The sequence below is a fragment of the Bos mutus genome, chromosome 12 (genome assembly GCF_027580195.1).
Source record: "Bos mutus isolate GX-2022 chromosome 12, NWIPB_WYAK_1.1, whole genome shotgun sequence".
Classification (NCBI taxonomy): domain Eukaryota; kingdom Metazoa; phylum Chordata; class Mammalia; order Artiodactyla; family Bovidae; genus Bos; species Bos mutus.
In genome coordinates, this window is record NC_091628.1 from 31,917,263 (window position 1) to 31,934,762 (window position 17,500).

The following is a 17,500-nucleotide window of genomic DNA, read 5'->3' on the forward strand; positions in this document are numbered from 1 at the left end:
GCACAGAGTCGGACACGACTGAAGCGACTTAGCAGTAGCAGCATAGTTGATTTGCAATGCACTGTTAATTTCTGCCGTACAGCAAAATGATTCAGTTAATTATTTACTTATTCTTTTTCATTGTGGTTTATCACAGTTTCCTGTGTTCTACAGCTAGACCTTGTTTATCCATATTCTCTACGTAATAGTTTGCATCTGCTAATCCCAAACTCCTAATCCAAGGAAGGATGGCATTTCAAAACCTTTTAGGAGAGGGGGTGGGGGAGGGAAGGACTGGGAGTTTGGGATTAGCAGATGCAAACCAGTATAACAGGATGGATAAGCCACAAGATCCTGCTGTATAGCACAGAGCACTATATTCAACATCCTGGGATAAACCGTAATAGAAAAGAATATGAAAAATAATATATGTGTGTATGACTTTTCACTTGGCTCTACAACAGAAATTAACACAATATTTTAAATCAAGTAGACTTCAATAAAATTTTAAAAATAAATAACCTCTTAAGGGAAAATGAAATTAGATTCTTTTTAAACCCAGCTCTTAGCACAAAGTCAGCTTTCGTTTGGGTCAAGTTTTGTCCCGGACATGACTACACATTTTAAAAAGTGTCAGAATACAACTAATGATTCCCGGAGTTTGCGGCCGGGGTGTCGCTCCCTCCTGGTCAGCCCCTGCCTCCCAGCCCTTGTAGGAGTCTTGCCAGTAGGTGGCACCCTGGCACTACTCTTTTCATCACCGCAGCCTGGCCGCCAGGACTCCAGGCCTGCCTCCAGAAGAGCAAATTTTAAGAAGCAGAATTAAAGAAAAAGCCAACCCGTTGATTAGAGGGAAGAATAACCCTCTATGCAGATGACTTTGTTTATTCCCCTCTGTGGGAATGACGGTCCATTTTATGTGCATTATTTGCACTGGTAGTGGGGCAGCCTGGGGTCGGGCTGTCTCCTGGGACCTGAAATTTACCACTGCCTTCTACACCTTGCGTTCATCTGCCCCAGAATGTACTTCTGACCATATTCTTGGAGCACCTGCTCTGCTTCATGCTGTCTGAGCCTGGACTGGCTTCCTGTCCTGAAAACAAAGGCTCTGTTTCTTAGAGATTTCCAGGAGGAAGAAAAGCACCCTGAGGGGCTAGTCTATAGCAAGAAGATGCCTAGGTGACCTCACTACCACCTCAGCGCTCCTCCCACCCCTTGAGTTCCTTCCTGATCTTGCTTCTCACTCTTCAGCTCTTCATGAAGGACCACCGGCTCCATAGCGTTTGTCTGAACTCACCTGCCATGCCCACTATCCTTTCCATCAAAATAAGTGACTTGTCAGAATTAACATTTGTTTTCCCAGATGGCTCAGTGGTAAAGAACCCACCTGTCAAAGCAGGTGACATAGAAGACGCAGGTTCTGATCCCTGGGTCGGGAAGACACACGGGAGGAGGAAATGGCAGCCCACTCCAGTACTCTTGCCTGGAGAGTCCCATGGACAGAGGAGCCTGGCGGGCTACGGCCCAGGAAGTCACAAAGAGGCAAACACATCTTAGCGACTAGACAACAACTGTCTGTACCACCCTCAGCAACTGGAAAAAAAAAAAAAAAGAGGGGCAGTTATCACCTGGAAAAGCATATTTTTTTTAGCTCCTGGAGACCCAACATGTATTAAAATTCCAATTATCTTAAAGAAGCAGAAAAGTCTCTGCTGATCTTTTTCTGCAGTAAAATATACATAATATAAAATTTACCACTTGAGCCACCTTTTAAACTGATGTATAGTTGATTTACAATGCCTTATTTTCAGGTGCAAGAAAGTGATTCAGTTACATACATGTGTATATGTATATGTATTCTTTTTTCAGTTTATTTTTTCTTTTATATTAGAGTATGGTTGATTAGCAATGTTGTATTAATTTGAGGTGTACAGCAAAGTGACTTAGCTACAGATATGATATTCTTCAGATTCTTTTCTATCATAGGTTATTACAAAATATTAAATATAGTTCCCAGTGCTATAAGTAGGTCCTGATTTCTTTATTTTATATATAGTAGTGTATATACCTTTTAGCCGTCTTTTAGTGTACAGCGGAGTGGTATTAATTACATTCACATTGCTGAGCAACCATTCTCACCATCATTTTCAGAACTTTTTCATCTTCTCAGACCAAAGCTGTCCCCCTTAGACACTGACTCCCTATTCTCTGTGTGCCCCCCGCCACCAGCCCCTGGCTCTTGTCCTCTTTTCTGCTCTTCTGAATTTGGCTACTCTGGGAACTTCATGTAAGTGGCATCATGCAGTATATGTCTTTTTGTAACATAATGTCCTCAAGGTTCACTCTGATAAATTCTGTATATTATACTGATTTGTCCATAACACTATTCCAGAGCTGTGCTGAAGGTGTCACATGGATTTTCTCATTTAATAAACTGGCTGGTAGGAGCTTGTTCCGTGACAGTTTAACACTGAAACCAAAGCTTAAGCTCGAGAAGGTTAAGTCACTTAGTTGGCTCCACCAAGATACTAACTGCAGACCTGACCCATCCTGGATGCCTGCCGCTTCCTCAGGCCTCAGCGACCACTCTGGGCTCCTTCAGCCAGAACTTCACGTTGCTTCGGCTCAGCCAATGGAAGGAGTCTGGTGAGAGGAGGATCACAGGAGCTCCAACTCCCAATTTGTCTCAAATTTTAAAAGTAGGTTCAGGAAAGCAATTTGCCTTCCTGGTGTATCCTATTGAGAAAACGTCTGCCTATCCAAAAAAAAAAAAAATTATCTCCCTAAGCTCTGCTCAAGGAAACATAAGCGTTGTCACTGAAGGGAACAGACACTTGAAACAGTTCAACTGAAAAAAAAAAAAAGAAATAAAAATTTGACTGTTTAAGAATTTTCTCCATGGACTGCTAAAAGTCTCTTACCTTAAAAGAAAAATTATAATAAACTCAGATACAATAATACATTCAGCCCAGGACATAAGAATCATATCTTACAGGTTAAATGGAAATTATGAAGCTACATCTCTCTATAAATTAACTTTAGAAAATAACAGCTTTGGAATGCTCCTGATGGTTCAGTGGTTAAGACTTTGCCTGCCAATGCAGGGGTTGCCGGTTTAATTCCTGGTTGGGGAGCTAAGATCCTACATGTCTTGAGGCCAAAAAAACCAAATCATAAAACAGAAGAAATACTGTGACAAATTTAATAAAGTGTTTAAAAATGGTCCATATTTTTAAAAATCTTAAAAAATAAATCAATAAAGTAAAATTTAAAAAGAAAATAATTGCTTTATCGATATATAATTCAAATACCATACAATTCTCTTACATATACTATACAGTTCAGTAACTTAACTTTTTGCTAGGGTGAGAATGCCCTGACCTCTGACCACTTTGCTGCTGCTGCTAAGTCGCTTAAGTCGTGTCTGACTCTGTGCGACCCCATAGACGGCAGCCCACCAGGCTTCCCCGTCCCTGGGATTCTCCAGGCAAGAACACTGGAGTTGGTTGCCATTTCCTTCTCCAACGCATTAAAGTGAAAAGTGAAAGTGAAGGCGCTCAGTCGTGTCCGACTCTTCTCGACCCCATGGACTGCAGCCTACCAGGCTCCTCCGTCCATGGGATTTTCCAGGCAAGAGTACTGGAGTGGGGTGCCATTGCCTTTACATTTCTTCAATTTGACTGGAGGAGTCAGACAACATTAACTGAGCCCAGGGTCCTTTGGTGGCCTAGCTGGCCAAGTTCCATATCAGGAATTTGGTTGGATTTTGGTGGGTTTTGTGATCAGTCGTGCCCAGCTCTTTGTGACCCCATGGACCTGCCAGGCTCCTATGTTCATTGGATTCCCCAGGCAAGGATACTGGAGTGGGTTGCCATGCCCTCCTCCAGGGGATCTCGTGTGTCCTACATCTCCTGCATTGGCAGGTGGATTCTTTACCACTGCACCACCTGGGAAGTCAGTTGCTTCAGTGTCCAGGACTGTTTAATACCTTAACCCTAAGGCTTCCTCGGAGAAGGCAATGGCACCCCACTCCAGTACTCTTCCCTGGAAAAGTGACAGCAGAGCATAAGGCTTCCTATTTTAGTAGGCTGTTTGGAGTTCCATTGTTATACAACAGATAACACCAAATAAAAGGTTAGGCTCCTGGTCTCTGCCCCAAATGCAAGGCCCTTCCCACTGTGCATATCAGCATTTCCATGAGCTAAGAAGTTTCCACTTGCAAATTCAGATGTCTATCTCTCCCACTGCTTCAGAGGAGCTGAGAGCCGCCAGGCTCCAGGCCCAGGCTGCCAGTGCCTGGGGCTTGGTGGGTAAGAAGGACCCTTTGTGTGCAGAATAACAGGCGGAGGAAGGTAAGGGTCATGCACAAGGAGGGGAACCCTTTTCCCCTTGCCTTCTGCTCTGTCTTCAGTTCCCCACTCCTTTGCTCACTCCGGGGACCAGGAGGGGAGTAAGACTTGCAAGGGTTGCGAGGGGCTGGGGGTGCAGTTGCTGGACAGACCTCACCCTCCCTTCCCGACAGTCAGCTTTGAGGGTGCTGGGGGAGGGAGATGGGAAAGAAATTCACACTGGCTGTTATCCTGTCTGCAGGGAACCTGCGGGGACAGGAAAGAGCTGTGTTGGCTCTGGTGGCAGAAAGGACAGCAGAGGATGTTCTGTGGCTGGTCCTCTGCAGACTTCCTGCAGTCAACATTGTATCAGCCGACACCTCTGCAGTGCGATGTTAACAGGAGCACTCTGCTAAGCTAACTTGCTTTATCTTTGCAAAAATCCCATCAGGCAAGTACTTGTATTATCCCCACTTTACAGACAAAGAAACTGAGGTTCAGAAAAGTTTAATAACTTGATGAATGCCAACTAGCAGGGGGCAGAGCCTGGATCCAAGCTCTCCTGGGACCAGGCCCTCCACACTGGGCTGCCTGCCTAAAACTTCACACATGATACAGCATCCAGTGTGTGTTCACATATCTATGCAACATATACGACAGGCAATACATATCAGCTCCCCTAGTGGTTCAGTGGTAGAGAACCCGCTTGCCAATGCAGGAGACATGGGTTCAATTCCTGGGTCAGGAAGATCCTGGAGAAGGAGTTGGCAACCCACTCGAGCAAGGGAAATCTCATGGAGCCTGGCAGGCTACAGTCCACGGGGTCGCAAAGAGGTGAACACAACTTAACCACCCCATCACACACACACACACACACACACACACACGCATATGATTGTTGTTTAGTCACTAAGTCACCTTTGACTCTTTGCGACCCCATGGACCATAGCCTGTCAGGCTCCTCTGTCCATGGGATTCTCCAGGCAAGAATACCGGAGTGGGTTGCCATTTCCATATCCAGGGGAGCTTCCCAACCCAAGGATTGAACCTGGGTCTCTTACATTGCAGGCGATCTCCTGTATCATTGTAGGTTGATTCTGTACCAACTGAGCTATCAGGGAAGCCCTGCGTGTGCATGTGTGTGTATGGGTGTGCCTATACATATTTATCTTCCTCCGTATTCGAAGACATGGCCTGTAATTATGGTACTTCTGGCACCAGACTTACCCTCTTTGAAAAGCAAAGTTCCTTGACTTCTTTGCTGTCAGTCCTTCAGTCATGAAACAAATACAGTAAGCAGGCAGGCTAAAATGTTAATGGCACCAGAAGGCTAACTGGCTTGAATGCTGAGGCTGAATATGGCCTCTGCCTGCTTGGATGGTGGGAAGAGTTTGGCTGGACACGTTTCCCCCTCTGCAAGATCTCTGCTCCCTGGATTAGACCTTAAGCCCGTGTTGGTTGATTGCACAAGAACTCTGGATCTCTGCTTTTCCCAGAGGCATTTAAAACATGCCAAGCTGGTGTTGCAAAAAAACAAAACAAACCAAGCCTGTGCATTCAGCAAATATAACTCGACGAGCAGAGACGTGTCAGTCACTCACCCAGAGGGGAGCCCAGTCTTGCCACCACCACTGGAGCACAAGCCATGGACATTGAGAAGGTCAACTCCATGGACTTTGGAGAATTTGTGGATGTGTTCGGAAATGTCATCGAGAGGTGTCCTCTGATCGCAGCCGCGGTTTGGTCCAAGCGCCCGTTCTCTGGCTTGGGAGATTTAGAGAAGCACTTTTTTGCCTTTATTGATGGTCTTCCACTGTCAGGTAAGGTTTTGGGTTGGACGCTGACAGAGGGATTTCAGATGTGCTTATCAAAAAGATAGGGGAGGCAATTCCCTGATGGTCCAGTGGTTAAGACTCAGGTTTCACTGCCAAGAGCCTGGGTTTGAACCCTGATTGGGGAGCTAAGATCCCACAAGCCATCAGTTCAGTTCACTCAGTCATGTCTGACTCTTTGAGACCCCATGGACTGCAGCATACCAGGCTTCCCTGTTCATCACCAACTCATGGAGCTTACTCAAACTCATGTCCCAAAAGCCATAGTGTGGCCAAAAAAGATTTCTTTTAAAATGGGGGGAGGGGAGGTCTTGTGGCTGTTTTTATTTTTAAACACAATTTTTAAAGGTTACTTTCCATTTAGTTATTACAAAATATTGGCTGTATTCTCCGTCTTGTATGATATATTCCAGAGCGGATCTTAGACCCAATCGTCTCCACCTCCCCTCCCCCATCCATAATGCCCCTCCCGCCCACCCCACCCCCCACTGGTAACCTCTAGTTTTCTCATCTGTGAGTCTACTTCTTCTTTGTTATCAAACTGTTTTGAGATATTTGAGCCTAGTTGTTTATCCCTGGTATACACATTTACTTATTTTTGCTGTAAGGCTTGGTGAGTTTCTTCAGACTTCTGCAAAAGAGAGTCAAGTCCTTGCAGTGTTAAGCAGACAGTAGAGTAAAAGAAGGTTCCTTGGCTCAGGTAAACTGGCTGTTAAATATTAAAGCTCTGGGGTTACCAGGAAAGAGGAGGCAACCGCCTCCTCTGGCCTCAAAGCTGCTCAGGGACCAAAGGTCATGCTAGTGCCTGCCCCCCCACCCCACCCCAGCCCTGCGTTGGCTTTGGGAATGTCCCGTATGCTGGAGAGGAGACTGCTCCCTATCGGACTATCTGAGGAGCCTGGGGGGAAAGAGAGAATGGCAGATGTTTTACCAGAAAGGGCCGGTTTGGACTAGGCGGCTAAGGGAAGTAGAGTCCCTCAGGTCAGCAGCTCCCTGTGGGTGTGAGGTGGAGGGGGAAAGACAGAAGTCTCAAGAAATCCCTCTGGAGAAAGAGGTAGAAAATGCCAATTTCCTTTGGGTGGAGAGAGAAAAGGAGGCCCTTGGGGGTGTAGGGTGGGGAGAGGAGGGAAGTTTGGGGCCAGGCCAATCCCAGGTGAGTCAGAAGGACACACGGCCTCCCAGGGGTTCACAGGCCAAAGGTCAGCGGCTGAGGCTGCCTCCCGGGCTGTCCTCAAGGTCCCTGGAGAAGCCTGGACTGGCTGAGGGACCTCGAGGGGACAGGCTGTCTTCAGAGGGGCTTCCACAGGGAGCTGGGCTGTAGGCGCGGTGCTCTTCTGCACAAGTCCTGGCCTGTGAGCCCAGGGCTCTGACACCCGGCCCCAGCGAGGTTTCCAGAGGTCAGAGGGAGCCTCCCAAACAAGGGGCTCCTTTATTTCATTTTAGGTACATTCAGGAAGAGGGGAGGATGGGGATTAAACCAAGCTGACAGGAATGTGGAGGCCCTGACTTCCCTGTGGTCCATTGGTGAAGACTCCGAGCTCCCAGTGTAGGGGATGGGCTCGGGTTTGATCCCTGGTCAGGGAACTAGATCCCACACCTGCCGCAAGTAGGAATGTAGGGGCCCTGTTGACCCTCACGCACTGCCTGTCCAAAGCTGATCCTGCAGCCCCCCTACCCCCACCCCCACCCCTCAACCCCCTGCCACAGGCCAGCTGGCTGCAAACACGAGGGACCCACCGTATCTGGGCCAGTGTGAGAATCCCATCCCACCCCGTGGACAGAACACTGGAACATGATCGAAGTTTGCCAAGGGAATGAATGAAATCGTTCCTAAGGGGATGTTGAAAGATGGTGGAGCCTGGCATTACCCTTCCCCACACACTTTAACTGGGGTGACTTTCCAAGCGGTCACTGGGACAAAACCTCTGGAGGGAGTTGGAGCCACCTGGGCGTTTGCTTGCTTCTGCACTCCAGGCAGTTCTTTGAGGGACCTCTCTGCTGGTAGAGCTTGCTTTTCAGCCCTGTGCTGGTGGCCACACTTGCCTGGGGCAGCTGGGAGTGCAGCCCTCTCTAATCACTTTCCTCCTATCTAATCATCTTCATGGCATTAAGCAAGCAGAGTTAGTGGTGGAAATAATGATGACAACCCCTAAAATGCATTTTCCCCTTACTATTGCTGTCTTTTAAGCACCTTTCCCAACACTTGGCATTTACTAACTCCCTTAATCCTCACAATAATCCTATAAAATAAGGATTATCATTAGTATCCCCATTTTACAGATAAGAAAACTGAGACAAACCCTGATAATCAACCCAACAGCTTTTGAAGAATTTTCTGGAAATTCAAAGGCAAAATCTAGAAACAGTTTCTAGGGACTTCATCTATTCATTCACTGATTTATTCAATAATGTTAATGCTTGATGTACCAGATATTTGGGGTTTTATTTTTATTATTATTATTTTTATCTTTTTTTTTTCTTGGCTACATTTCTTGACTTGCAGGATCTCAATTCCCAGATCAGGGATTGAACCCCGGGCAGCAGCAGTGAAAATCCCATCAGGGAATCCCACCAGGGAATTGCTGGGTTTTATTTTTTTAAGTTTTTTTTTTTTTTTTTTTTAATGTGGACCATTTTAAAAGTCTTTATTGAATTTGTTACTATATTGCCTCTGTTGTTTGTGTTCTGGCTTTTTGGCCAAGAGGCATACGGGATCCTAGCTCCCCAACCAGGGATCAAACCCACACCCCATGCATTGGAAGGTGAAGTCCCCACCATTGACTGCCAGGGAAGTCCCCTCCCCTACTAATTTATTTTAAATTAGTTTTTAAAATAATCAAGTAAAAGTCTAGCTTTTCTTCTTGGATGTTTGCTCACAACCCCATAGACTATAGCCCCCCAAGCTCCTCTGTCCGTGAAATTCCCCAGGCAAGAATACTAGAGTGGGTTGCCATTCCCTGCTCCAGGGGATCTTCCTGACCCAGAGACTGAACACATTTCTTCCTGCATTGCAGGCAGATTCTTTCCACTGAGCCATTGGGGACGACTTACTCCTTAGATAGTAAACAACAAACTGGGTGTAACAGAGTCTTTGAATCCTAAAACTAAAAGGGACCTTATAGAGATGTTCAGGTTATGATGATCTATCTGGTCAAAGATTTGTTTTAGATGGTCTAAGAAAACACTCTACCATTTAAAGAAAACGGAAAATTCTGTTTCAAGAGTAAGCCAAGATTGACTATTCATTTCGGAGACACTATGGTGATTACTGACCAGTAGGTGGCAGTATAGGACTAATATTTAGCTCCAAAACTAATTGGCAAAATACCTTTTCAAGCCAATCAGTTCCTGATTCCCAAGCCAGAGGAATGACAACAATAAAGGGAAGAAGGTTCACATGCGCGCGCACACACACACCCACACCCACACCCACACACACACGGCCAATAATGAACAAATTCAATAGTGATTTGTATTAAACATCAAAGAGCAATAAAAATGTCATAACAGTTAATCATGCATCTTTCTGTGGTATTTCAGAATAGCAATAATGCCATGATTCATTACTTAATATTTATTTCAGAAGATAGTTGTTGAAAGCATCAAAGACTTGGATACCGATAACTTCCTTCAATGCAGGCTATAAGGTATTTATATGAGGCTATTAAGATGTGTTCATTCAGTCAAATATACTGCACTTTCTCCCCAGAGTGTCAGTCAATAAACACTTGCTAAGTGCCTACTCTTCCCTGGGGAATTGTCCCCGGCCCTGGAGATAGAGCCATGAACAAGACAAGTCCCTGCCTTCAATGAGCTGACATTTCAGTGAAGAAATGCAGGATTAACATACATAAAAAGGATCATTTCAATTCTAGAAACTAGGAGAACATTTGTATTAGGATAGAACATATGTAATAAAAGAGGTCTTTCTTAAGAAGTGACAAGAAAGACCAAGGCAGTTGGAGAATGGTGGAGAGTGGAGAGATGGGAGGAAAGGGGTCAGGTGGAGGGCCTGCTGCTGCTAAGTCGCTTCAGTCGTGTCCGACTCTGTGCGACTCCAGAGACGGCAACCCACCAGGCTCCCCCGTCCCTGGGATTCTCCAGGCAAGAACACTGGAGTGGGTTGTCATTTCCTTCTCCAATGCATGAGAGTGAAAAATGTAAGTGAAGTCGCTCAGTCGTGTCCGACTCTTAGCGACCCCATGGACTGCAGCCTACCAGGCTCTTCCGTCCATAGGAGGGCCTGCAGTAGCAGTAAAATCGAGAGGTGATGGTCAGGTGGACTAGGGTTGGAGCAGGAGAGATGAAGAGATGTGGCTGGATTTTCAGGAAGAATTTTAGAGTTAGAACCAATAGGTGTTTTTGATAGATTTGTGGCAGGAAGGCAGGTCAGAAACAAAGAGAAATGAAGGATTGTTGTGTTGTTTAAGTTGTGTCTGACTCTGTGACCAGACGGACTGTAGCCCGCCGGGCTCCTCTGTCCATGGGATTCTCCAGCCAAGAAGACTGGAGAGGTTGCTATTTCCTTCTCCAGGGGATCTTTCCAACCCAGGGATCAAACTTGCGTCTCCTGTGGCTCCAGCATTGGCAGGCAGATTCTTTACCACCGAGTCACCTGGGAAGCCCGAAATGAAGGATAACACCTGTATTTTTTATATGAGCAACTGAGTGGGTGGTGGTCTGTTTTCTGCAACGAGGAAGAGTTCAGCACTGAGAAGACAGGATGGAGAATGGGAGCTTGGCAAGGCTGAGATGCCAAATAACCATCCAGGGGACAATATTGAGTGTTCAGGTGGCTCATAACAAAGGAACTCAGGGGAAAGCTGAGGACTAGACTAGACCCAGGTGTCATGAAATAATCCATGGCATTTGAAGCTAGGGGGCTAGATGAGAACACTTAGGGCATCCATGTGAATCAGAAGGGAGAAGGTGTGAGGACTGAGTCCGGGAGCACTTGTGTCGCTGATCTGGACCAGTGATGAGAATAAGTGATGATGGGAATCTTCCAAGGAGAGAGGGCCAACCACATGACATGCTGCCAAGAGGCTGAGAGAGAAGAGGCCAGAGCACTGGCCATTGGCTTGAGCAAGCTGTCTGTCGCCTGTGACCTGAGGAGTGCAGCCTGGCAGGCCGGTGGGGCTGGAAGTGTGATGGGGTGAGACTGGGAGGTGGGGAGAGGAAGTGGGGATGCCGAGGAGACAATCCCCTGGAACAGCTGTGCTGTGAGGAGGAGCAGAGAGGCAGGGAGGAACTAGAGGACCACAGGCAATCAAGAGAGAGCGCTCCTTTTGTTTAGGGGTTGAGTGCTTCTAGGGCCGGTTTGTGTGTTGATGAAGTGGCAGTGATGGTGGGCAGGCCGGGGGGGGGGGGGAGGGGGAGGAGGGGGGGGGGGGGTGGATTGATGGTTGAAATTGTAGCCTTTGACATGGAAGGAGGCGCTGGCTCCCAGAACACAAGTGGAGAGAGAGGTTGGCCCAGGCCATGCACCGGACAGGAGGGAGGGTACACCAGCTGGGACAGTGTGGGGACACTGGAGGACGTTGATGGGCTTCCAGGCCGACCCCCTGCTCTTCAGCGGCCACCACTGTCTGGTAATAAAATGAGGACTGTCGGCTCCGTGCCAGGAACTCTTCAAGGGGCAGAGATTCTTGGTCTGTGGTCGCAGCAAACAGTGTCTGTCCACACCTGCATCTCCAGACCGTGCCATGCCAATGGCAGAGGCGGTGCTGTCTCAGATTTTAGGAGCGATTGAAGGACAGACAGTACTGAAAGGCCTGAAGTGAGACACCCAGCCAGGTTTGGGCAGTCCAGGCAGGGGGACTGCAGGGCTGAGGTGGGGAGGTGGGGAGTACCCAGGCGTGGTCTCCAGCCTCCTACTGGGGCTTAAGGCCACTGGGGATGCAGCACTGGAAGGGGCAGAGAGCTGTCCGGCAGGAAGGATTGGAAGGGGCGTATCAGTGGTTTGGGGCAATAAAGATGGAGTCCTTGGGTCAACGGGCTCAGGTTCTATTTCTCCAGAGCTACCATTCCCTACCTGCCTCCCCTGCTTCCCTGCACCATCTTCCTTTACCTACATTTGACTGCTCTGTGTGTGTGTGTGTGTAAATCCTCTTTTCTGATCTCTTTTCTTCTCTTTGCTCTGCGCTTCTCTCATCCCCCTTGTCTCCTGCCACCAGCGGAAAACACGCTCAGTCCTGGGCAAACATTAACCCCAGGTGATGTTTTCAAGAGAGGGAAGAGCCCAACGGAGTGAGAAGCCAGGTGTCAGGGCCAGAAAGAAGAAGCAGGTCTGGGATGCGGGCGGCCACCCACAGGACCAGGGTTCTGCTTGGGGCCACCGGGGGACAAACCCAACCCCCGGCCAGGTCCTCCTAGCAAAAACCTCCTTCCCTGCACTGGAGCCAGGCCTCTGCAGAGTAAGAAATGGGGGGAGGGTGGGGTGGGGAGACGCTGAGTTCAGTGAGAAGGCGGGGTCCCAGCCCCCTTACCTCCTCACCCCTTTGAAAATCTGAATAAACAAGGATGGGGTGCAGGGCAGGCGGTCAGGGCCAGTGAGCCTCCCAGACCCCCGCCGCCCACGCCCATTTGGGGGGATCCAGACTGGGTGGGTATGGAGCGGATTCAGGGGGCGCCCAGCCTCAGGCTTGGGCAGCCTCCACAGCACAGCCACCCTCCAGCCCAGGGCTGGGGGCGCCCAGGTAGGGACTTTATCACCTACGTTTTTCGCATCACCCGGCTGCGCTGGACACGGGGACCAAGCCCCCCAGTTTTGCAAGGCCCAGGAGAGGTATTCTAAAATGGGGGGTATTGCCAAAATGGGATTACTGGTGACCTGAGTTTCATTTTAAACTACCTTTAATCTTGAAGGGGCAGTCAGTGCTCCAAAACCAGTGGTTTGGAGTCCAGGAGCCCCACGCAAGCAGCTTCCTGGCTCAGTGACCTTGGGCAGGTCAGCTACTCCTTTCTGAGCCTCTGATGAAGCCTCTCTTCAGTGCAGAAGTTCCCCCCACCCCAGTTCTCCCACTTCTCAGGACACAGGTCCACAAGCCAACAATCCCAGTCGTCCTTTAATTGGGCAGAAACTATAAGATTTAAGCAGGGAGAGTTTATACCCTAATTAAAGGAAGAGTCAATCAGTGATCCCCTCCTTTCCAGAGGAGCCCCGCACCTGTCCTCAGCCCCAGGGACAGAAGCTTCCAGCCGCAGGGCAGCCCAGTTACACTGAGTTTACTAGGGCAGGTAATATGGCTATTTATTGAAAAACTGCTAGCATCAGGTGCTGTGTGGGTAAGTGAATTGTTTCCAATCCTTGCCACTCCTCAGCAAGCTAGGTGTCATCAGCCCCATTGTTCGCATCGGGTTCCCTGTTTAGCATATCTGAAGTCTTGCCCAGCCCCACGGATTCTAAATCTCCCTTTAGAGAACTAAGTAAAATGATTGGCTAGGGCTCAGGAAAACCCCCCTGGATTAGGACTTGAAATCGCAGGACTCACACCACGGGTGGCCAATTTCAGGCCAGTGTTCGGAGATGAGGAGAAGCTGCCTTCCCAGGAAAGGTTGTTCTCCAAGAATTGTTTTGAGATCTACCGTGGGAGAAGGGAAACGAGCCTCAGTCACGGTGGGTGGTGAGTGGTGCTGTTTTCCTAAAAGGAGGAAGCCACTTTCGTTCAAAGGGCCGTAGGATTCGGCTGGAAATGGGTTTCTTTGCAGTTAATCATCTGCAAAGCTCTTTGCACGCCTGATTTCCAGAAGCTCAGAGCTCACACTTAGGGTCACAAAACCCTGGGCATTTATTTGCCAAGCTCCAAGGATGTTATCCCTGTGGATCCTCCCCGCCCGTCTCCTTTCCAGAGCGAAACCCATTCCGTGGCTTTTGCAGGAAGTCTTCAGGCCCTTGTGTCCGGCCCTCTCCGACATCAAAGCCCCCCTGAGAGCAAAGGACTTTGAAAAGATACGAAACGCTCGGGTTCCCTTATCGCGTCCCCGCTCCCTCCCGAGCAAGTCGTAAATTCCGAGCCTCCGCGGCCGCTCCCCGCCGCTCTGCTGGCCCCAAGGTCTCAAAGGACAGACTTGTCACTTCCCGCCCCGCCCCCGGGGCCCCGGCCGAGGCCGAGTGAAGCGGGGTTGGAGGGGCGCAGGGTTCAGGACGAGCTGGAGGGGGCGGGTGCACTGGGCGCCCCGAGGTGCCCCTCATCACGTTCCGGGACCCTGCTTTTCTCCGAAGCCCTTCGGGGCGCGATAACACCCTCCCACCGCCGTATGTCTGTGCTTCTCCGCAGGCCAGGAAGGCGTCCTGCGCTGCCACCCGGAGCTGGCGGGCCGCCAGCTGCCGTGGGGTCGGCTCACCGCCGAGTCGCAGCGGGAGCAGAGCGCCGCGGGCCTGCAGAACCTGGGCGCGGCCGAGCGGCTCCGGTTCACCGAGCTCACCGCGCAGTACCGCACGCGCTTCGGCTTCCCCTTCGTGCTCGCCGTGCGCCTCAGCGACCCAGCGGCGGCGCCCCGCGAGCTGGCGCGCCGGCTGCGCTGCCCGCCGGCGCAGGAGCTGCGCACCGCCTTGGGCGAGGTGAAGAAGATCTGCCACCTGCGTCTCGCCGACCTGCTCGGGGAGCAGCCGTAGCGGCCGCGCCAGCAGAGGACCCCAGGACGCACGTCGGGACGCACCAGGGCCGCGGGCGCGCGCGATGCGCTTGGAACGAAGTCCACCCCCGCGCACGGAGGCCGGGGCGAATCGAGACAGTCGCACGAATAACGAGCCCTTCTGTCACCCTCCCCACACGCGCACCCTTTGCCAAAATATCTGTTGATGGTTTCGGGCTTTGCCACCGATGTATCCAGCTCACTGCTCCAATTCTTCACTCCCGTTGCGGCCCGTTGACACCACCTGCCTATGCGGATTCCAAAGCGCTTATCCAGCTCGTTTTGGCCCCGCACCCTCTCCTGCTATACCCCCAGCCGCAAAACAAAACGGACAAAAAAGGAATCTTATTCTCCAGTGGTTTGTCTGTTTTTTTTTTTTCTTCTTCTTCTTCTCCCACCTTAGTTGCTGCGCCGACACTTCCATGAGAGTGGAAGGAGTCTCTCTGAAACTTGGACAAACACCGCGGAGCTTGAGCTGGGACTGACAAAGCGGCCTGCGGGGATGGAGGGCGGGAGAGCGCCCCACGGGGGCCGGCGTTGCGGAGGCACCCGGTGGGGGCCGGCAGAAAAGGCTAGGAGTGGGGCTTCTCCAAGCTGGATGGCCCTGAAGGTCCGGGGCCCTATAGAACTGATAAAGCGGGGAACGGAGGAAAATCGGTTCTGGCCAGAAGAGGCCGGACCCGGGGTTCCAGAGCCCCAGAGAACTGGTGTCTAGTGTGTCTGCTCACACAGCAGGAGCCCACCACCTTTCTCTCTCTCCCAGTCACACCCACCAGAAGGTCCAACAAACCCCAACAAGCGCTCCTTAGGCTTCTGTTGGCAGAGGAGAAACAAGCCATGCCATTCTCCTCACCGCAGAGGGAGTAAGACATGAAGGCAGAACTGGCCCTTCTGAAGACACGAACCTCCGTTAGTGACCAGCCGGGGTCTGCAGGGCAACAGGAGCAATAAAATCTTTCCATAAAAAGCAGGACAGCAGCACCTTTGGTTGGGGGCTAAATTCCACGGAGAGAAGCCACCATGGTAGCACGGGAATTTTAATCCAGGAACCCTGCTCCCCTTTGCCAACTTACAGGTGTTGCCTGCTAGTGGTGAGGGTGAAGGCCGGAGGCTGGGGACAGCAGTAGGTGGGGAAGCCAGGAGGTGAGCTGAGGCCCCACCGTCGCTGTTGACCAGGATCTCCCCTGCCATGGGCTGGCAGCAGGGCCAGGGGAGTCCCCAGAGCCTTCTCTGGATGGGGGAACACCAGGTGTCTATTACAAGGGACCTGGGTGCAAAGGTGGGGCCCCTGGGCCTGGGGATAGACGCCTGCCTCCCTCTTGCGGGGGTAACCTGGGGGCTTTCCTGACACAAGCAAGAAACCTGCTATTTGACAAAGAAGATTTTCTGGCCCTGGATACAAGGACCAAGGGCTGGGCCTGAGACTGAGAATAATAAACTATATTGAAGGGACCCTGCCCAACCCTAGGGTGAGCCCACCTCTTAGAGGGACCCCCATATAAATATGCTCAGGCTAGGACAAGCGGGAATCCCCAGGGCCGGATCCAAAGCCCTATTTTTAGAGGTGAGGAGCTGCATTTTGCTGGGCTCAGGCACCATCTGGTGTCTACTATTACACTGTTAACATTTTGAGGGCTTAAAGCTTGTTTGCAAAATTGTTTGTTTCTTCAGGAGGGCATACGGGGTGGGGGAACGTGCTGAACCCGCCCCTTCAAAGGAGCTGGGGGTGAAAGGGGAGAGTCTCTACCTAAGCCCCAAGCTCTGGCAGAGGACGGGTTGCGGGGGCACGGGGAAGACCCTGGACACCCCACATCCACCTCCGTCCTGCGGGCGGCTCTCCAGAGGCTGCCAAGGTCTGGCAGGGCAGTTTTCTTCTGCCACATCTTGGCTCAGATAGTGGTGTCCTGGGCTTGGGCATGCTTTCTGGTTTCTGTGTTCCCAGTGCGCAGGATGCGGGAAACGAACCAAACGGACAGCGGAGGCATGCGGACTCGGACTCGGGCCTCAGCAAAGCCACCAGCCAGGACTGCTGGGTGGCCGGGAGATGTCGGGGAAGAGGGTGCAAAAGTGGTGGTGCAGTTTCCGGGGTGAATAGTTAATACCCGTACTTAACTAATTCATTAAAAAAAAAAAAAAAGCACGACGGCAACTCTAAGAAAAGTCGGAGAGCAAAGAGCTGATTTCAGTTTCAGTAACTCTTCAACCCCTCCACACACACTGCCTTCCGAGATGGTGCTGCTTCACCCACTGTCACTCCCCCTTGAAATGTTCAAGACCAACCGGCAAGCGTTGCCGCAAGCCCCAGGAGAATGCTCCCGCTGGGAACTGCCGAGCCCAGGTCCCACTCACCTATGTGATGGGAAACTGAATGGGTGGCCTTTTCCCGCCACCCATACAAGTACGACCCTCTGGGGCCGTGTGTCCAAAAAAGGTGCAGGGACACTGCTGGGGAAGTAGAGGACGGTGAGAAAGACAAGCTGATTTCTTTGCATTCCCTTTACTCATTTTGAATTTGACACATTTCCAGGGGTCAGCCACAGGATGTGGGTTCCCTTTCAAAAAATAAAGATGAGCTCTTTTACAGAAAGTAATTTACTGTGGGATAGATGGATACTTTTGTTGGCAACTGAAGAAACATCTGGATGGAGTTCAATTCAATAAACTTATACACTGCAATTAGCAGGTGCCCCTGAAAGGGAGAAATATAATAAATAGGACTTGGAA

The 17,500-nt window shown here is 50.3% G+C and overlaps 1 protein-coding gene across 1 annotated transcript; it reads left to right on the forward strand.

The window, feature by feature from the left end:
• Positions 1-5,952: 5,952 nt before the first annotated feature.
• On the forward strand, positions 5,953-14,756 carry URAD (ureidoimidazoline (2-oxo-4-hydroxy-4-carboxy-5-) decarboxylase). Its single transcript, XM_070380843.1, has 2 exons — positions 5,953-6,127; positions 14,419-14,756. Exons 1-2 carry the CDS (start codon positions 5,953-5,955, stop codon positions 14,754-14,756), a joined length of 513 nt encoding a protein of 170 aa, XP_070236944.1.
• The last annotated feature ends 2,744 nt before the right edge of the window (positions 14,757-17,500 follow it).

Coding starts and splice junctions, on each gene's coding strand:
- URAD (XM_070380843.1), top strand. CDS start 5,953: ATGGACATTGAGAAGGTCAACTCCATGGACTTTGGAGAATTTGTGGAT. Junction 6,128..14,418: donor TGATGGTCTTCCACTGTCAG/GTAAGGTTTTGG, acceptor GCTTCTCCGCAG/GCCAGGAAGGCGTCCTGCGC.